This window comes from Pipra filicauda, unplaced genomic scaffold (assembly GCF_003945595.2).
Source record: "Pipra filicauda isolate LSUMZ 115617 unplaced genomic scaffold, ASM394559v2 scaffold182_size1470994_pilon, whole genome shotgun sequence".
Classification (NCBI taxonomy): Eukaryota; Metazoa; Chordata; class Aves; order Passeriformes; family Pipridae; genus Pipra; species Pipra filicauda.
The window spans coordinates 537,487-559,049 of NW_024104290.1; the positions used below are offsets into that span (position 1 = coordinate 537,487).

Consider the following 21,563-nt stretch of genomic DNA (forward strand, 5'->3'; position numbering starts at 1 on the left):
AATTTTAAAGGAACAGCTGCCTCCAAGCCTCTGCCAGATATGCTGCTACAGGATGAGATGCAAAAACCTGAGAGAATCAGGAATTCTCTGCTGAAACCAAGAGAATTCGAGGTTAATAATGGAATTCTCAAGGCCAGTTAACCAACCACCACTTCTCTTAAGCTGGACTGTCCATCACCAGGGGGAGGCTAACACAGCTTATCCCAAGTCTCCTGAAACAGAGGGAAAAAGCCTTGGGGAAGAGCATGGGTGTTCAGCTGAGAAGGAAGCCAGAGGTTGCCTTGCAGAAGTGAAGTCCATAAAGAGATGTTCCAAGCTCGTTTTGAATGCTTGGTACTCCCCCATTTTGGCAGCTGACCACGAAGTGTAAAGGTGCACCTATTTTCCAAGGTAAGCATTGCAAATACTTGAGTATGCCAAAGATATATAGCATGAAAAGCATGGAATAGGCCATGAGGAAGAGGAGGGGTGCTGACTGTAAATGTAGGAAAGAGATGATTTGTTCAAGGCCTCACATTGAGAACAATCTGTACAACAGAGAGCAGCTATCTCTTAAGAGTAGGAGGATGTTTCACCCAGGAAATGCAGAATAACTTGAATTCCCAGTTCAAACCACTGCCCTTGGATTCCAAGGGAATTTTTCTGTTCCTACAGAGAATTAAGCAGAAATATCCTGCACTGAGCAGCTGCATTCCAGAAACAGCTGATGGCTGTAAACAAAGGCCTGCAAAGGTCTCTGTAAGGGCACAAGCACATGCATTTGAGCTGAAGAAAGCTATTCCCAGATCCCCTTCCACCACTCACATAACCTGCAGAGTCCCAGGGGAAGCTGAGGCAGCACCATCGTGGGGCAGAAGGATCAGCCTCCCTCTGTGCATCCAGCTTCCCTTAAGCCATCAAGCTGCAAAGCCTGTGAACAGCAATTCCAGCTCCAATTTAGGCATATTATTGTGGTCCCAGATTCTCAAAAAAACTGAGGTGGGAGAACAGGCCAAAAAAAAAAAAAAAGGCTGCAAAAAACAAGCCTTCTGTTTCTGCCCTTCAACATATGCCAGCCCTGTCTGCCAATTTATTGGCTCAACAAGTGGGTTTTAGCTTCCTTATCCCTGCACTGTTTCTCCCCACCTAATCACTTGATTATTTACCTTTACATGCCCACTGCTTGTCAAAAAAGTCACTGTAAATTAGGAGATTTTGCTCCACCTCATTCCCAGGATTTTTAGGTGAAGCTTGAAAGCTTTGAGCCCTTATTAACAATCGAGGCACATTAAAGCTGTGGCAACCCCAGTGGCTCCTGCCTTGAGACTCCTTTCTCACTCCACTGGTTGGAATTACAACCCCCTGTAATAAAGGTGGCAGAAGAGGTGCCATTTATTCCTTACAGACACCACAATCAGCAGCTCCATCTGCTCATTTGAATAGTCAACAGGAGCATAAACTGGGGCACTCTGATCCCCTTTTCAGCTGGGACGTCTGTTTGGCATCACCTTTTAGTCTTTTATTGATAAGTGGGTAACACAGGCCCCATTTCCACCTCCCAGGCACTGTTCTGAAATGGGAAACACCCCTTTCAAACTGCATTTTGGCTTCAATGGCCACAGAGACACTAAAGAACACATATGTTAAAATTATTTGTCTTCTCTATCAACTGAGTGTTGGTCAGATTTATAGTTTTGAGTTCTGTGCACTTGAGATCACCTTTTGCTTCCACTTAAATATCACACCAGGTCCCAGAATATGGCCTGGGAATGACTGTATGCAAATAATTACCAAAATATTTCAGTAGCAAACGAGATTTGCAACTATTGGCAAGGAAGAGAGATTAGAAAAGGGGTTCCCAAAGAGCTGTGCCCCGTTTTATTTGAACACCACCTTTGTTTTACTGCATTAATCAGTCACACCACCCAGGATGGGAGCAGGGAACGACGTAATTCCAGAGCTTTTCTTTGCAGTGGGAGCACCAGGCACATTCATGACATGACTCACAGGCACATCTTGCTCTCTGATGACATCTCAGTTAAAATGTTCCCAGCACGAGGAAAGGTGGGTTTTGTCTGACAGGGAGACAAAAGAGGTGTTGCCTACACAGTGCTCTTTTTTGAGGAAACCCTGATTACCACATCCATAGTTCTTATGAGTGGTGCCAAGAGAGAAATTACTAGCACAGCTCAAATTCCCAAATCCTTCAACTTTGGGCACATGCAATAAAATCTGAAGGGCAGTTACAGCCTCTGTGTGTGTCCCAGGGCACATGCCAACTTAAAAAGGCAGCCCCATCAAATGAAGTGTTTTCAGACTCTGATCTAGAGGTTTAAAGCAAAGTCTGAAATGCAAGTTCCATAACAGGCAGTCCCTGCAGGAATCTGGCCACACTCTTGAACAGAATTGAGCAAAACCCTCCCTTCTCTGCATCCCTGAACCCCCCAGCTCTGGTTGTGATACCAGGGAAGTTCCCTGAGACTCTCTGATGGCTGATTTTATGGCAGAACTGAAGTTTTAGTGCTGCAACAGAAGCCCACAATGGCCTTGTCTTTCTTTACTGATCTTGCCCTTCGTTTGGCCAACAACTGGAATATTTTCAGGCAATCTCAAGAGGGCCAAAGCCAGGCTCAGTGCCAACACCCCCCTCTCAGAATGCCCTCCTTCTCCACATTTGGTACCCAAGGGAAGGAGGTGCAAGCAGAACAAACCCAGATTAGTCTCCTGAACAACCAGCCTCGCTCCCAACAGCCAGTTGGCACCTCACAGCAATGCCTGCCTGGAAAAAAGAAAACTCCCGGGTGGAACTTGTGAGCAGGAAAGCAAAGCTGGAGTGTGACACATTCTGCACCACAGCAGGGTGGTTACACCAGGGGAGTATCTCTGGGTAGCTGCCACCAAACTGCAGGTCCCAGGAGGCATCCCAGCCCCTCTCTGCCACAACATTCTGAGAATTCCAGTGTTCCCAGGGGATCCAGAGCTGGCCTGACCATGACTTTCAAGCCTGCAAGTGAAGTGCAGTGACACAACTGAAACTTCTTGGGAGCAGGGAGGGTGAGGAGCCTGCCCAGCACCTCAGACAGGGAGAAGGAAGGACATTAAAACACCTCATTAAAACATTATTACATAATTAAAACATTAAAACACCTCCTCCTGGTGTTCTGAGTGGGTGAGGTCTGTCAGGCCTCCCCTGCACTCAGGGATGGGCAAGGAACAGCAGGGTCTGTCTCATCTTAACCAACACCAGCCCAGCAGAGACAGAAATTCCAGCAGAAAAAACCATGTTGGCACCTGAGGAACAGAGTGTTTCCACTCACAGTCACTCTGACAGTGCCCAGTCCCAGCAGGACAGAGCTGATTTTAAGCTGTTCCTGTCAGCCAGGAGGTGAGAGGAGCAAAAAAAAAAAAAGGACACAAGCTCTGAGTCCAAGCATTAACCATCCCTCCTATGTGACAACAGAGACTTGTACCACTCTGGTTAAACTATTGAAGTCCAACTGACTTGGAGTTTGGAGCTGGATCCAAAAGGAAACTCACCCTGAAGTTATTACAAGAGCATCAGAGTTCTGCTCACGGACCCTCTGAGAGCTCAGCAGCCTCCAAGTCTTCTCCAGAACAAGGACTTCAGCACCACTTTTAAAAAATTCCCTAAAAGTGATACATCAGGCATCCATCTGTGAGGGGAAAAGGCTCCTGAGGGGTTTGACTGGTATTAGGACCCTTCCCCCAAGGATCTTTGCTGTGCCTCCCCTTGCAGGCAAATGGGCTCAGAACGTTGGCACCAACTTCACTGTGCCAAGGGGAAAGGGGCACAGGCAGAAGATGCAGCATAAACAAGCCCTAAGGACACAAATAACATGGACTTTATCCTAACATTTTCAAACTTCAAGCTCTTTTCTGAACTTTACACAACTTGCTGGGAATCCAAGCAGCCAAAGGAATTTCTTCAACCTCTCTCTATCTTAAGCTCTTCCCTGATCTCCTTGCAAGGAATTCTCTTGTGAATTTTGATCCATTATTTGAGAGACCTTTATCAGATTACTCAAAGGAAAAACAAGCCCTGCAGCCCTGGAAGCAGCAGAAAAAGGTACTGAACTAATAAGGAACTAATTAAGCTGCAGCCAAGATTTAGGACGTATCAAACACAGATATCACAAAACTAATTGCACTTCCCATTTCCTCCATTTAGATATGATCTCTAATGTAAATCATTTTGATTTACAGCAGTGTAAATGTAAATCAGTTTGATTTACATTTATCTTTTCATGTAAATCACTTTTATATGAGCTCTTATAAACTGCCACTCACTTCCCTCCTAGATTCCCCCACAGCCTGTTGCTTTCCAGTCTTGTAATTTGCCTCCTCTCTTCACCAGTTTGTCTCCTCCTTAGACTGAGTCTAAGGACTGATTTTTCCTCTGGTTCAATAGCTTAACTTTTAATTAATTTAACTTAAACCTGATGGATGCCTCAGCACCATGACAAAGAACAAGTCCTTGGATCAAACAGGAGCAGGGTCACAAACTTGGAGTTAATCTGGGTGAAAACTCAAGGTAATTCATGCCTAACCTTGTCTCCTTTCAGTGATTATTGGCTCTGTGATGTGCACACATCTCACCCAAATCTGTGGCTGTCTCCATCCCAACCTCACCCACCCTTGGAATTACTTTAAATCAAATGTCATTATTTGGGCACTCAGTAACTCAGCTCTGCTTATCTTGCTATTCCCACAGCTGTGATTTTTCAGCACTTGGGCAATTCAGGCTTAATTCACCACCTCTATCTTCCTGTGAGGTAAAAAAAAGAATTCTCCTTATTTCATAAATAGCACCATGAAGTGACTCACCCAAACTCCCCCAGGCAATCAGAAAACAAGGAACTGAGCCCTAAGTTCACACAAGACCTGACTCTTTCCAGCCTGTCCCACTAAATTCTTCCTTCTGAGCCTCTAAAATCACCCACAAAGCACACAGTTACCCCCCCAAGACAAAGTAAAACCCGTGTAGGATCCCTCTCAGCATAAACCAGGCATGACAGAGACAGCACAACTTACATGGCTTTGCAGAGGGAAAGCTTTTTCCTCAGGGAAGACACACAGGGATGGCAGACCTGCCTCACTGCTGTGCCACAGGACACCTCAGCAGGGCAGGAGTTCTGGACCATGGCAGCACTTCCCAAGGCAGGAGACACAGCAGCACTCACCCCTCAAAAAACAACATTGCTTTCAGTGAAAGCAATCTGGAGCAGGACAGAATGTTCAGTCTCCTCTGAAAACACCTGAGGGTTGGATTGTGGTGCTTGGAAGTCCTTCCCTGAGTTCACACCACCAGCAGCACCCCCGGCAACATCTTTAGTTGAGATCTTGGCTGTGCCTGCCCCAGATTTCAGCCACCCTCAGCTGTGTGTTCTTCATCTTTCTATTTTTTTTAAAACCTCAGAATCAACTTAACAACTCAGCATCCCTTCCCTTTTGGCTGGGGTGGCTTCTTTCAGCACTTTCCCAGCTGCACTGAGGCTGCTGCAGCTTTTTCCCCTGCTCCAGTTGCAGCACAGGCTCCTTCTGCCTGGGATATCAGGGGCAGGATGCCAAGACAGGGTGTACCTTCCAGCATGTAACATGTTGGATTTATGCTCTCCCCTCTGCTCAGCTTTTGTCACAGCTCACAGGGCTGCTGAAACTCTGGGTGGTTGAGGATTTGTTTGGTTTGTTGTTTTTTTTTTTAATTGATCAAGTGAATAGAACTGTCTTACAGGGCTTTGTAACAGAAGCTCAGAGCTCCAAACCTGTGCATGGAAGACCTTTTTTTAGTGGTCAAAAATACCACCACAAGGAGCAGAAAGAAAGACCCTACTCCTTCAATTTTTAAGAGTCTGACAAGTTCAAGATCCCTCAGAAACAACCTTCAACTGTGTTAATAAGAAGTACAACCTTCAACTGTGTTAATAGAAATACAGCCTTCAACTGTGTTAACAGCAATAGTAGATAGCAAGCTCTCAAATGTTCTGCCAGCCTTCTCACTAATTCTTGTCCAGCTTCACACCTCAAACTGTTTTTGAGGTTTGTTTTTTTTTGGTTGAGTTTCATGAGCCCAAACCACTGCTATCCAAAGAAGAATATACCAGAGGAGCTTCATGCAATTATATCAGTAAAAGAGGAAAGAAAGCAGAGCAGCAAAAGGTAATTTATTATCCCTCATATGCATTCTCGTTTTAGGATCAGTGTTCTCCATGAAAACAAAAGCTATTTCTAGTTCAATCCAGGCAGCAGGAACGTTGTAGGTCCCAAATATGAGAGGTCAGGAGGCTCAACATCACCCTGGCTCTGCATAAATAGGTCTGAGATCTGAGTGTGCTGCACCTCAAACATGTCCCTTCCAGCCAGGGAGATACTCTTGGCACCAATCTAAAGGCTCCATTTAGGCTACAACTGGAACAGGCAGCACTTCCAGAGGATACCCAGAAATCCCTGAGTATTAACAAAGGCTAATCCTGATCCTGTTGACACATGAAATTCCAGCTCAAATGGAGTAACAGCACATCACACAGAGGAAGGCCAGCTATGCCCTAAGAACCCACTCTTCCTCCTGGTTCCAAACCCCTTCAGCTGTTAGTCAGTCCAGGCTCCAGGGAGGTGGATAATTGGAGTGAAACATATGGAGGAAGAGGTGAGCTACAAGTGCTAATTCTGAGCCCAGCTCTCTTGGGATATTAATGAGCTCCTCGGGGTCAGGATGTTCTCTCAAGTGAGTCCATTCCTCAGAAGCTACTCAGCTGCTATTCAGTTCTTACTCAACCCATTGCCCTTTGACATCCTAGCAGGGGTTCTGAATTCAGTAAGAATTTGCCCTGCTCCACAGTTAGGAACAAAGAACTTTGACCTCAGAGAGCTGATGTGGGCTGAGCTACAGACCTGGAACAACCCAATCCAAAGGGATCCTTCCTGGATAAAAGCAGTGGGAGTGGAAGGTGCCACACCCAGACGCCTCTGGCAACCAGCACAAGGGAAGCAGTTCCCAAATCTCAGCATTTGCCCTCCTGTGGGCTCACTGGAACCCCCAGCCACAAGCTCAGCTGAGTAAAACCCAGCTTAACCATTTATAAAACAATGGGAATCCCAGAAACCAAAGTCCATCTGCAACACCGGACCCAGGGATGTCAGCAGGTCTCTCCTGCAGGAGCTGGACCAGGAGAGAAAGGCAGGAATAACTCAGGACTCACAGCTCATGCCCAGAGGAAGAAAACCAAGCTGATTCAGGCTCAGAAGTTGAACTACAAGAGACAGCAAAACTCTAAATCATGTGGCTCTGAGCAAAGCAACGATGATAAATCACACACGAAAATAAGCATTTGTTTTCCAACAGTTTTTGTGCCAATGCTGCAGTTTGCAGCAGTCATTAAAGTACAAGAAACTTGAAGTACAAGAAACTTTAGTTCCTTCTGGAGCTTCACAGCAGCTCTGGATACCTCAGGACTGTCACAGCACCCCAGAAGCGAAGCACAACAGCCAAGCTCAACAGTGTCTTGGTGAGGACAAGAACCACATCCAAATTTCAACGTGTATTTTTAAGGACCAGAGCTGCCAATCACCAATAAATACACAGCAAATTTGCTTTCCCCCCACCTCCTGGAGGTGACCCACAGGTTCACTTTGGGATAACTTAGAAGCTTTTAACTCTGTGACTCAGTTTCCCCACAGCTCTCTCTGGCAGGGTCTAATAAACCATGTCCCAGTCAGCACCTAGACTGGGCTTAAAGTCCACAGGCCTAAATAAAAGCATTTTCAAAGTGGTCCAAGCTGATTGCAATCTGCAATTACAGGAGTTATAGGTGCAGGCTACTTGAGTTGGATGCATTGTCCCACAAGCTCTACTTTTCAGTTGATGAAAAACCAACATAAATCACATTCCTTGTCAAGCAAGTCTGGGAAACACAAGGAAAACAAATCAGAAGGTTGACCAGCTCAGCACATGGAATTTCAGTGAGTGTTTCCAGGCATTCCCCCCCAGTTCAGCAGCACTGACTCACCTGTCCTCCCGCAGGAAAGGGCTCAGGAACCGGGCTGAGTCGTCATCGTGGCTGCTCTGCTGGCTGCTCTGCTGGCTGCTGCAACAGGGACAGGGAAACACAGCACTTAGACAGGGCCTAAGTCCCTAGGAAACACTCAGGTTTAAAACCTGGATCAAGCAAATAAAAAAAAAAAAAGACAAGGTTCATACTCCATGTCTGGGGGTGCCAAGAGGAGACGGCAGAGGCGGCCGCGTCGCATCTGATTTACGGCTGGTGTTTGGGGTGTCCATCGGTTCTTCCCCGAGAGCTTCCTGATATACAGAAGTGCTCTTGCACATTGCTTAGGCAGCATTTCCTCGTGCCACCCCACAGCACTTCCTGAACATTCCCACACCATGTTTTGTTTACCCCCCCAGTTCCAGGCAGCGGCACAAAAAAAAAAACCCCAGTTAAAAACCCAACTCCGAGTGGCCAGCGCTGAATTTCTGGTGGGACTTGCACGCCGAGCCCACAAGATGTCACTGTCCCCCCTTGAATGGGTGTTTTGTGGGAGATTTTTTTTTATTTTTTTTCTTTTATTTCCAGCACATTTATTCCATGGATTTGCCCTCACTCCCCTCCAGTTGCTCCAGGGACTCAACAGGGTTCCTGCCTCTCGTTGCTGTGGCTTCGTTTCTCGGCAGGAGCTTTCCTTCTGAGCAGCAGGCAGAGCTGATTCTGCCCCCAGGGAAGACTAAAGGTGTTCCTGGGCTGGGTTTAATCTGCTTTCCCTGGCTACCAGTGGCTCTGGAGTCATGGCAACACCATCAGCACAAACTGCACAGTCCTGCCTTGGGACACTTGTCTGAGCACGCAGAGCGTGATAAAATCCTGTGGTTTTGCTGTTAAATAAAACTAGTTCAGGTATAAATACACTTGCAATCCCAGCTCCTACTGCACTGCACATGGACCTGCACATCCCATTGCCCAGAGGCACACAAATACCAATATGGTATCACAAAACCTCTAAATTATATTTTCATTCTGAAGAGCAGCAATTCTCACTAGTAACATCTATCCTGGGGGGAAACACAGTACCAAAACACTGCAGTGTTTTGCACATTTCTTTGCACATTTCCATGAATTCTGTTTGTTAATTTTTCATTCAAAAAAAAAAAAAAAAAGAGAGAGAGAGAAGGGGAGGGACTTTGTGTTCTCCCCCTACCCCAAGATCAGAGTTTTGGTCCAAGAGATTTGTGGTTTCCTGTGAAGAGAAATTAGCCAGTGATTCTTATTATCATTTAATACTTTCCTCAACCACCTTGACTGTGACCAGCTGCTTCTTCAAGATCTGAAAGAGATTGATCTTATTGAACATGGTCTTTCTCTAAAACACAATAATTGCCCTGAGGACCCATTTAGCATTTGAGAAACATCACCCACTGCTCACTATTTCTGCTGCATGAGACAGAACCCTGTTCCTTACTGTTGTGAGAGAAGGCTGAACCTTTCAGAAAAAACTAATTATTGATCAGTGTAAAAATCCTCAAAAAATAATACACAAATCAGCTTCTGAAGTTGGACCAAAAAAACACACTAAACTGCAATATTTCTGATTTTCAGCTCAGGATTTAAAGCACAGAAGTGCAGTGTGGGCACACAGAGCACACTCAGCTCATTTCCCCACTGCACAGGGGGGAGTTTTGCCACCAGAACCTGGACAGGGAAACATTCCAGCAGAAGGGGACAGATTGAATTTTCCCACACCCACGTGTTTAGTCATTCTGAAGTGCCTCGCTGCAGAGAGGATAATCAGGGAATAAGAATTCTATACTGGCTTCAAAGCTATAAATCAACAGCTGGGTAAGAACAAAATATTCCCAAAAGCAAAGGAACACTTTTCTTGGGCTTCTGAGCTTAATTATGGCCCAGTGAACTGGTTTGGAAAGAGCAGAGAGGGAACCACACTAACCCTGGTTATTTAAATTATCACCCTTTAGATACAAGAAAGCATTGCAGGGACTTCTTCTATAATTACTTGTTTTTTCATAGAAAAATCCTCCCACCAAACTTTGCCATTTCAACTCAGACCAAGCAAATAGAATAAAACTCACCAAAGGAGAATTCCCAACCTCTCACCAGTGCTGGTAACGCCACGTGAAAGTTCCCTTTTGGGGCAGCTATAAAAGATGAACCTTCAACCCCTTCCCTGCTCATCCACCCATTAAAGTTCACAGGCAGAAAAGTCCTTCAAATGAGGGCTTAAAATTTAACAGAATCCAGACACTGCAGCACCTGAGCTCAGGATTGTGAGCAATTAAACAAGGAGAGAAATCAGTTTTTACCCACTGTTCACTCCAACACAAAGCTTGGCAAAAATCTGTGAGCTTTTCACACAAATAAAGTGATTTTAACAGTCTGATTATTAGACAGTGAGGCTGCTAAATTCCCTAAAACGTTCAGAGAGGTTGAAATGCAGAGTTTATTGTGTTTTTTCAGTCCATTTTAAGGTGGCTTGTCATTCAAAACTGTTGCTTTGAGGTGGTATAAAGATGAGTTAGGGTTGTTACACCAGAGATAATACAAGGAGGTAAGAAAGGTGTGATTTATACTGAGGAGTAACACGGGGAGAAGCTTCCAGAGTCATGTCAGTTTGGTATCTACAGAGAAGGTCCAAAGCTGGATAAAATTCCCAGGAAATCAGCAAACCCCAAACTTATCTCATTCCAAAGCTCAGCAATGACAAACCTGAATTTGGACAAGGCTCAAACCTTTGGGTGCACACGCCCAAGGTGCCCCTTCCCTTCCTAGAATTTCTGTATTTTAAGGTTTATGCCTTGTGCTTTTTCCTTAATTCTCATGCAAACGCTCAGACTTATTACCTATTACTTTAGAAACTCAAGAGAAGTCTTAACTACAGATTAACCAGGTCTTTTAACAATTAAAACCTTTGAAGAGTCTGCTCCCATCCCTCCTCCACCTCACTGCTCCCAACCAATTTACCCAGGTAACCCAAGCACAAAAAAAAACCATTTTGCTGACTAAAAACAGTGTTCTGATCACACACAATTAGTTTCAATCTGGAGATCTGAATTTGCTTTTGTGCCTTAAATATTTAAATATTTCCTATTTTTCTCGCACTTGATTTTGGGAAGTTATGAGCTATAAATTAGATTTTGTACTATTATCTGTCTGCCCTTTCTTTTTTTTTTAAAAAGTCTCATTTTCTTCTGAGATTTCACATAAGGGAGAGCCAAAAATCTCTTACTTTAAGCAAGAACAAGCTTTCAAAGCTAAGCAGGTCCCCCAGTCAAAGATATTTGTCAGGATTTCTCAAAGTTCAGACACTCAGTCAATGTTTGCACACTAAGAGCCTTTGGGACTTCTCTACCCTCGAGGTCTGGGTGATAAATCCACTGTACTTTTATATCTGCAGGTGTTTGGGGCAGAATTTTAGCCAGATTTTTTTTTTCCACTGGTGATGGATGAATGGGACAAGGAAAGAAATGGCTGTAACCTGCAAGAGAGAATCAGTTAATGAGCTGGGAGGATAATTCATAAAAACCAGAAGGCTGTTGTTATCCACAGCTATTAGTGAGGATTTCAGGCCTGAACCCAGAGGATTATTTTGTATTCACTTTGCTTAATTAACCCCAGTAATCATAAGGCTTTGAGTTCTGTATTATCTGTTTTAAAAAGGGGAATAATAGACACCTGACAATCAGGTTTACATATTCTTTAACTGCTTTCAGCAACTGTGGCAGCAGTTTTTTGAATTAAAAACTACCACGTATGAAATGCCACAATACACAAATATTTTCACCAGCACATTTGGGAACAAAGATATGCAGGTTACAATCAACAGAATAGGCACATCAAGGCTTCTGTTCAAATTTACAAAGCTTTTTGGTTATTTGAACAACTAGAGAGTTCTTTTCGCTCTCACAGCTGCAAAGCACAAAGACTTGGCTCTACCTGCCTTAAAATATATCACAAAATAATTGGGATGCCTGAAGAAGCACCACCAGAAAGAGAATAACAACACCAATATCTGGTGTGAGTTGTGGTTACTTTCAAACTGGCAAAAAGGTTATCCCCGTGCCTTTTAAAGGGTGTTTTTACACTGTTAAAATTCACATTAATTAAAAGAGAGCTTTGGCTTAAATGAAGTCTAAAAGATTTGCAATGCAAATGGAATATTTTAGCCAGTGATGAGCAAACAGTCTTCATTTGAGAACTCCTCTGGTGAGTGTTCGTGCCCAGCTTTCCTTGACAACACAAACAGGATAATAAAACCAGGTTGAACTTCAAGCCTCAGGTGTGTCAGAAGCAAAGGTTCCTCTGAATGTTTTCCCACAGAGGGCTTTTAGGAGCTTGTCAAACCCAATTTTATCCTTCAATTCCGCCCTCCTGCTCTGCTCCTCCTCCCCAGAATTCAGCCCCCCCCTCCACCGCATATTTCTCATGAAACAGCAGAAACAGAGCTCCCAGTCCCAGCTGCCTTAACAGCACCTCATTGTCCTCGGAAAATTAAATTCCTGTCATCAGGAGCTCCGTGTTTCTATGGTTGCAGGGATCCGGAAATGACTGCGCCAGTGCAAACCCCAAGGAACTGCCAGGTGGAGGAGGGAAAGCAGGATAAGGGACATGAGTGGGCAATCACCGGCCCGAGTTCCAGGGGATAACAGTGTCCCCCATCGAGGGCTGTCCTTTGGTGGACCTCAAGCTTCAGTTTGCAAATTAAAAGCCAAAGCACCTTCAGACACGGTTTTCCCCGCAGGTGCTGTTCCCACGCTCGGGATACAGGAGGAAAGGTGTGAGGGCAAACGCGTCCTTGCTGGAGGCAGCAAGGAAACATCAGGAAGATTTATGGTCAGACTTATTGCTGAACTGATCCCAAGCCCTGGGGGAGGCAGGGAGCACAGCATTTCCAAGGATCACAGCACCTCTCCTGCCTCCACAGCCCTGCTCCATCTCAGGATGGAGTCTGGAGAAACCCCTCCAAAGAAGGAGAACCATAGAATTGTTGGAAGGGACCTTAAAGCCCATCCAGTCCCACCCCCTGCCATGGGCAGGGACACCTTCCGCTAGCCCAGGTTGCTCCAAGCCCTGTCCAACCTGGCCTTGGACACTTCCAGGGATGGGGCAGCCACAGCTTCTCTAGGAATTCCATCCCAGCCCCTCACCACCCTTGCAGGGAAGATTCCTTCCCAATATCCCATCTAACCCTGCCCTCCTTCAGCTTAAAGCCATTCCCCCCTTGTCCCAACATTCCATGCCCTTGTGAAATGTCCCTGTCCAACCTTCTTGTCAGCCCCCTTCAGGTGCTATGAGATCTCCAAGAGCCCAAAGAGATTCCTGAGAACCAAAAGGGCATTTCCTGCTCCAAACCTTCACATCTCCCTAATAACTCAGGTTCATAAATGGGGAGGGTGTAAAGCAATATTTATAGTCTAAACTCATTAGTAATGATCAAAACAAGATAAGGGACAGTTCTATCTGTCATACAGACCATCTTAATTAGCATTAATTGCGTCCTTTGCAGCAGAGTTGGAGAGTCAGAATGTGAATCCGTGGTCATCTCCCTGCTGGAAAAGGTTACAAGGGGCAGGACGGGCAAGTTTTCTCCTCTCACAAAGGAAAACATCAACACCAACCCTCCCAGCTGTCAAGACAAGCCCTTTCATCAACATCTTATTCAACAATCCCCGGGAAAACAATCCCGTGGTAAAGAACACAATGATCAGTTGTTAAAAACCATCCACAGGCACAGCGCTGGGCAATTCCGACGGTCCATTGGTAAATATTTGCTGACTAGATAAGATCAAGAGCATTTAAGTTCCAGGCTGTTTGTAAATCGGTCAGTTTTGATACTCTTGGTCATCCTAAACCACACAAATACTGGAAGGCAAATATTTTAAAAGAAAACCACAAACTACTGCACGAGGGCAATAAGATCCAGCCAAGACAAATAAGAGAGCTGGTGGAATTCACAGTCACTTGGCACAGATTATCCTAAACAAATGGCAAAAAAATCTGCAGTCCCAGCGAACAGCACATCAGCTGTCCTGGGAGGAGACGTTTGCAGCACGTGAAAAAAAAAATCCGCTTTATTGGAAGCACAAGTTGCATTTGAACCGGCAGGTTCGAAAAGAAAAAAGATTACATTATGGCTGAGCTGCTACTGAGCTCTCACATTTCAGATTAGGAGAGATACCACACAGAGGGAAGTTTGTGCTTGTGCACTTCCCAAAGCTACCAAAAGTAGAGAAGATCAGCTGCTTCCCTCAGAGATCAACAACTGATATCTGTCTTCCCAAAACCCTCTATTAACCAGCCCCAGCTACGAGCAGGACGTGGAAAAAAAGATGCCTTTGCCTCTTCCATTATGAAATCCCCGTGGAGCATCAGTTCCTCACACAAAGGAGATTTTAACAAGAATTTCAACGACACCTGAAAAACAAAACTGCCCCAGCAATCCCAGTCCAAACCCCACTTCCACTTGCTGCAGTGCTGATAGCAGAGAAGCCCAACTTCCCCCCTCTGACCCACAACTGAAAATGGAAGTTGATGAAAGCCTGAGAAACTGAGAACTACAACATTTCCTTACTCAATTTGCAGCTTCTCGGAATTTTGTGGAGAGAAGGGAACAAAACCTCACCCCAGCCGAGCCTTCCCAGCGCTCTCGGACCAGCAGCAGCTCCAACAGCTCCCTCTCCATCGAGTGCTTGTTCCCAGCTCAGCAAATCCCTCCACTAACATTCCCCAAAGACAGAAGTCCACTTGGATCACGTTTCCACGATGGGAGAGGCTCAACAGCCTTTAATCTTGAAGCTTTTCAGGGTTTTATTTTTCATAATTAGCAGTTACTTAGGGGGGAAAAAAACCCACATCACTGGCTTTCACATGTTTTCCTCTAGAAAACACAATATTTTTTTTACATGTTCAAGGAAGAAAGAGGTGAATGAAGCATTAATTTATCCCCAGAAACACTGTGGGTTTCAATTTTCTTAAGGAAAGCAAAAGCATTATGAACTAGTTGAAATTAAAGATTCATTTAAATTAAAGATTCAAAATATCTGAGCCACCTCTTTGTAACTAATATTTTTAGCTCATGTTCCAACAAACCAGCAGTTCACTGATGTGTCTCACTAAGGTGACCAAGAGACTTGACAAGTGGAAGTGTTTTTAAGGTAAAAAATAGAAGTTTTGCCTCTTTCCACACCGTGTGAGGAGTGGCAGCCACAAAGCAAACTGCTGAGCAGTCCAGAGAGTCTCCTGGCATTTATTTGATACTGTCAGGTAAGTTAAAGATTTCAGCTGAAAAACTTCTGCAGTTGTCTATCTGGCAGCTCAAAAAACCTCCATCTCCTCAGCACAGCCACTTTTCCAAGATGTGCTTCCAATAATACACTTCATTTTTAACACATTAGAGGCATTTTAGGACTTAGGCAAGTCTTTGCTTTCAGGTGAACCCACGGGGAGTGTCAGAGTTTCCAGCAGAAAACCAACCTGAGTACATCCATCTTTAGGAATGTCAGAGCTACTGCACAGGTATTCCCCTCAAAATCCACAAATTTCACAGTCTTACATTTCATTCTTAACTAGTCTGGATGCTGGGATTGACCAGACAAATTCATCTTTAGGACAAGAAGGCAAAACAAGGGGATCTTGGAGAGCTCAAGGCAAAAGGAGCTCTGGGGAAGGACTGAGCCAGCAGAGATTACAGGCAAGGGTGGCTTTAAGAAGTAAATAATAAATTAAAGCAGATAAACTCCCTTACCCCCACATCAATAATGCATGTTCATTACATGCACAGCAAAATGCTGACAGATTGCATCTCCAGCCTCTGAAGACAGAAACATCATCATGTCTTAATAAAAGACTTGTGCACCTGGGTTCATATTTTACAGAGCTCTATGCAGGTAAATAACTTCATTACCTGGGTGAGGAGTACAGGTAAGAAGCTGTCTGCACCCCTTATCAAAATCAATATATTTATCATCTGTAGGCCCCCAAAACACCAACTTTGTAGCTTGGATCATGCTTTTGCACAAGGACAAGTTGCAGGGAGAGTCCTACCCCTGAGACATGGCACCTTTCTGCTCTTTCACCTCGAACAAAACTGTGTCAGAGGCAAGAGAGGCTCTCAAATGCCATCTCTGCTGTTAAATGGAAGGAAAGGAAGTCTCCCTCCTGCTCCATCAGCCACCCAACACAGCAGGTAAACACACCTTCGAACCACCCAGGCTGTTAAAAACCAACCAGCTGATACAGGAGGTGTTGTGGGCTGGAGTTTCCTGGTGGGAAAAGCAGAGCTGGAGCGTTAGAGACAGCCCTTGGAGTCCTAAAAGCCTTTGTTTATTCACTTGGATGCTCTCTGTGTGCTAATGGTCACCGAGCTCTTGCTCTGGGGCATGTGAGCACAGCACCAGCTTTCCTGGGAAAACCCTGCCACACAAACAGCCACACCACCGGCCACAGGACGGGTGTAAAGGCTGCCAGAGGCCAAAAATGAAATTCAAGCTGATTGATGGCACTTTAACCAGAGAGAGGGAGCCACTGGCAGCAAACTGGATTCCTGCGGTGGGAGCTGCAACCCTTTAGCAGGTGAAATTTGGGAATCCTGCTTAATGGGATCAATACCTAAATTTGGGAATCTGCACGTCCTAATAGGATGCCTGCACTCCTGGCCCCCTTGGGAATCCTTGTTACTACAGTGTAACTAAACTGCTGGACAGGCCAAGCACCACCAACAGCTCAACTCCAAAACAGGGCTTGGTGAATAAACCCCTGGACAAAACACTGAAGGTTGTTGCCCTTAAACAAACAAACAGCACAATAAATTATATTAATATATATCCTATACATTAATGTATATTTATTAATATATATCCTATACATTAATGTATATTTATTAATATATATCCTATACATTATATGTATTCTATATATTAGTATATATTCCATATATTAATAGATTTTATATATTATATAAAATACAAATATGTATTTTATATATTAGTATTTTATATATTAATATATATTCTATATATTAATATCTATTTTATATATTAATATTATTGCATATAATATATTATGTAATATAATTAATTATGTTGCAGAGCATCTGTTACAAACATGAGTGGCCTCGAGAGGCTGATGACAAAGTCTAAAGCAGGGAAGGCAAACAAGCAGTACTTGTTTGATTTATAGGAAACCAGCTTCCTGCCCTGCTATTTTAGAGCAGGGTTTCACAGGCAAAACTCAGGTTTACCCCACAGTTTGAGCTGTTAAGTCTCTCAAATAAATGCCACAAAATCCTTTAGGGTTCATCACACTTTCTGTGGCCAGTTACCCACAGATTCTGCTTCCTCTGTGCCCTTTCAGCACCTGCTGAGTTGTGAAAGCCCAGTGATGATCTCTGCACCCTCCAAGCCCAGAGGATCAGCACAGTGACCAAAAACCCCCCAGATGGGGTTTTTCCATCTGGACTAGAAAGGGAAAAATTCCATCTGAAAACACTGTGTTTCCCATTGCAAAAGGGATCGATTTGGAGCCTGTTGCACGTGAAGAAAAGAGGTGCCATGCTGGCTTTGGAATGCTAATGCCACCTAATCCATCAAACACTTCACCTCTTTTCCAATGACTGCTTCAAAAGCATATCCAGGCAGAAATGTCTGGGAGATGGACGAGCAGAAAGCTGTCAGCACGGCCAGGAAATATGGGCACGAGAACAAACTAAGTTTTCTTACGCATTCACACCAAAAGAAACGTGTCTTGGCCTCTGTCTCAAACACATCCACCATCAATAAATCCAGAATAAATCCTTCAGCTGAAGAGCCATCCTCTGTTGAACTTCAGACCTTAAAGTTGGAGATTCTGACACTTGTCTTACGTCTTATCTTTCCCATTTTGTGTGGTGCCACTGAATCACTACTTAAATCACCACAGCTACGTGAAAATCAGTAATAGTTCCCGACCAGGAGATGTTTTTCAATGTTGAGTTACTGAGAGGGGTTATCAAATCCTCAGTGGCATGCATTTATTGAGGAAACTTCTTTAAAAATTAATACAATGACAGACTGACCTTGCTAAAGGGACCTCGTGCGAGAAGACTTATCACAAAATCAGAGTGGATATTAAAAGCTCTGTCCTGTAAACACTGAAGCAACACAGCAGTGACTCAACCCAGCATGTTGGGTGTAGGAATGGTAAGAGTTGAGTTTCTCTTCTTATGGAAGTGCAGCACATCCTTTCAGGGACAAACCCACAGATCAGCTGCATGGGAGTTGCAAACAACAAAAGAAAACTTGGCCCACACCAAGCCAGTATGAAGATTTATACAGCACTAATTTCTTGGAGAAACCTTTAGAGTTTCTTGTGTATTTGGGGCCTTCAGGAAAGGTAGATTGTTCCACCCCCCTGTTAAAGGTAGGGTTGATTCCACTGCATGTTGTATGGCCTGACTGCACCTGCAGGGGTTACACCAGGTACAGCTTTATCTTTGTGTGGCCACACAATAACTCCCTGGGCATTAATTTCCCTGTGTTGACAAGGTCTTGGAAGCCTTTGTGAATGATTTGTCCCCTTTTGAGCCAAAAGACCAAGTGACTTTTGGGTCTGGAAAGCTGCCAAGAAGGGAACCCAGGCACCTTGATGTGCAGACTCACCTACTTGGTTTCTGTCTCGTCCTCGCTTCCTCCCAACAGCAGCTACAAAGGATGACAGGGAAGGTCTCAGCGGGAGGAACAGGCACCACCAGCATTAACAAAGGTCTGGCATCATCACTCCTGTGCAGGCAATGCCAGCAGGGAGGTCACCTCCTCTCTCGCTCTCAAGGGTCTCTTCAGGTCACCTTTATGAAGTTAAGTCTTATCACCACCCACTCCTTCGGGACAGTCTCCCTCTCTCAGCAGGGAGTTGTTTTCACTGGCTCTGTGTTATCTGTAGGACCATGAGCAAGGACAGACCCCAGCACTGCTGTTTCTAACACACCTCCTGTCCTCACACAAGGATCAGGCCACTTGGTCTGGCACCAGCAAGTCCAACCAACACCACGATGTTCCAGCCAGGGAAAAGCACACCAATGCATCCAGGGGAACACAGCCCCTGCCTGCCTACATGGACAGGGTCACGTTGGGAGCAGGGAAGGGGAAGTGGCCAAAGAACATACCTGCTCTCACTGCACTCCTTCTTCTCTCTGACGCGCAGCCACTTCCGAAGGAGGAAGCGCTTGCGCCGCGGGGAAGCACTGGGTGTGGAGCAGTTGGACCAGGGGGTGTCCTCGTCACTGGAGGGGGTGATCTCAATGGATGGGAGCTGCAGGTATTCCTTGCTGGAGGAAGGAGAATCCTGGTACCTGCCGGCCTCCAGGCTCTGCTCCTGCACGTTCTTCATCCGCCTCATCTTGAAGCGCTTCCTGCGCAGGGTCGGGGTGGACGAGCTGGACCAGGCACAGCCCTCCAGCCCCTGCTGCTCGGGCACTTGCAGGGCTGGGAGCTGCAGGGTTTCTGTCATGTTGGCAGCTGGCATCAGACGCCCTTGCTCTCCTTCTGCTCCCACCCCCAGGCGCTCTCGCTCTGATCTCGGTGTAAACCACACCACAAAGCCACAACTCGCCTTCCTCCTCCTCCTCCTCCTCCTCCTCCTCCCTCGCCCGGTCCAGCACTGCCCGCCCTGCTCAAGCAGGAAACCTCATGTTCTTCACGTGCTCTCATTTAACAGCCGGCGGGGTGGGGAGGGGATGTTCGGGGCACAGACATGCCACAGGGGGAAGCCAGGCTCAAGTTTCTTTTTCCTCCTCCTCTGTCTCTACAAAACAAAGTCCCTCCCCTGCCTGGTCTGGCTCAGAGCAGGTTTAGCACCGAGACGAGGGTTTGCCAGCAAAGGGCTTGGCTCGGGTTCAGCTTCCCCCCTCTTCTGTCCTCTGCCTAATGTTGGCTCGGGAAAGAAAAATCTCCTGGGGCTGCTCTAGGAAAGTCAGCTGAGTCTTCTCAAGAGACGGAGCGGCCGGAGCTGTGAGGAGGTCAGAGAGAAACAGAGGGAAGGGGAGGGAACAACACTCGATAAAATCGGGAGAAGGAGCAGCAGGAGCAGCCCGTTCCCTTCCCGCAGCGGGTCAGACACACGCAGGCAGCTGTTGCGAGTGGAACCGCGCTCTTAATCCCGAGAGAGACAGGGTTTTTATTAGCAAATATGCTGCTGCTACAAATCACGGGGTAAGGAGGGCTAACAGCCTTCCTGGAGAAGCCAATTGGACAGGGGTTGCTCTCCTTGTCCCACCTTCCTGCTCAGAAATCCCACCCTGTGCAGGGAGGGAGGGAGCGAACTCGGAATTTCTGCCTCCTTTCACAACTGGCTGGGGTGTTTTTTTGTCCTCATTGACTGCTCACAGAGAAGGCGAAGGAGGAGAAGGGTTGAGGAGCAGCTAAAAAAACACCAGCACTGGGCAGCTGGTTGGGTTTTTAGCTCCGTTTCACACCAGTGAAAGCCGATAAAAAAAGAGTTCTCTGGAGGGCAGTGATGCTGCTTCCAAAATGACAGTGGGTGATGGGTGCTCTCAGGTCCAGGAACCAACAAAGACACCACACGAAGACAATTACACATGCAGAACAGATGTCACAGCAGGAGGAAGACACAGAGCACATTTCTCAGGCATTAATACACTAAGGAAGCTCTGCCAAGGGTCCAGCACTTGGAACAGCAGCCACAGGACAAGGCAAAATCCTGGTGGTGATGAAACCACATCAGGAAAAACAGTGTGACAGATTCTCCATCGGGATCCTCTGAATTTCACTGAATGCTCCTGCACAAAGCTGTGTTTTCAGCTGAGAAAAGGGACATAGAATTTAAAACTCCAAGGCAGTGACTGGAATTCAGCTGTGTGCTGTCAGGAAAAAAAAAAAAATAAAAAAATCTCTAAATCAACCTGAGACAGCTTTAGTTTTCATTGTTCAACAGCCTGAACCTTTTAAAAATATTAGCTTCAGGTTAGAAAATATTTGTCAGCCCAAATGAAAATAGTTATTCTTGCACGGGCTGCCTCAGTTTTGTTTGAAAATAAACTTCGCAAGAGCTCTGAACATCAGAAACTGCTGTGAAACGTGTCAGAAAGGGAAGATTGATAACAGCAGGAGGAAGGGGGAAGGAAATATTTCACTGAAATGACAGGGCGGGTGTTAAATCCTCAATTGCTGTATTTAATTCCTGTGCTGTCCTTTCTGCTCTGCTCATTCTGGAAGTTAAGAGCTTGAGCAACTCTCCAGGTTTGGAGAGCCCTTTGGAGACTATCAAAGTTTCTCTCTGTGTATTAATGAGTTTGATCTCCTGAGGAATCTTTTATCAGCTACACAAGATTCTTAATCACAGAAATAAGTATAAATAAGGGTCAAAGTTTGCAAACTTTGGCATGGTTCCCTTGGTCAGGAATTGCACAGGACGCTGCAAACCCTCAATCCCCCTGGATATTATTTTATTAATCAACAAGAGACTCATCCTGTGTTGCTCTGGGCCGGAGGAACATTTGGAAATCACTGTTTTATGCAAGGAAAAGGTTGCATAAAACCACAAATCTGTGTCACAAATCTGCTTTTAGTT

At 45.4% G+C, this 21,563-nt stretch overlaps 1 protein-coding gene across 3 annotated transcripts in view; it reads right to left on the bottom strand.

The window, feature by feature from the left end:
- Window positions 1–19,556, bottom strand: part of GRAMD1B (GRAM domain containing 1B) — an 88,585-nt gene extending 69,029 nt beyond the window's left edge. Inside the window, exons 1-3 of one of the 3 annotated variants that reach the window (XM_039379990.1) lie at window positions 19,141–19,556; window positions 18,638–18,679; window positions 8,004–8,081 (exon numbers count right to left, since the gene is read on the bottom strand). In XM_039379990.1, the coding sequence (XP_039235924.1) occupies window positions 8,004–8,081; window positions 18,638–18,679; window positions 19,141–19,499 (479 nt within the window). In that variant the 5' untranslated portion in view covers window positions 19,500–19,556. The remainder of the gene's footprint in view (window positions 1–8,003; window positions 8,082–18,637; window positions 18,680–19,140) is intronic. The other 2 variants (XM_027720990.2, XM_027720991.2) reach the window with 2 other exon arrangements.
- Window positions 19,557–21,563: the final 2,007 nt, after the last annotated feature.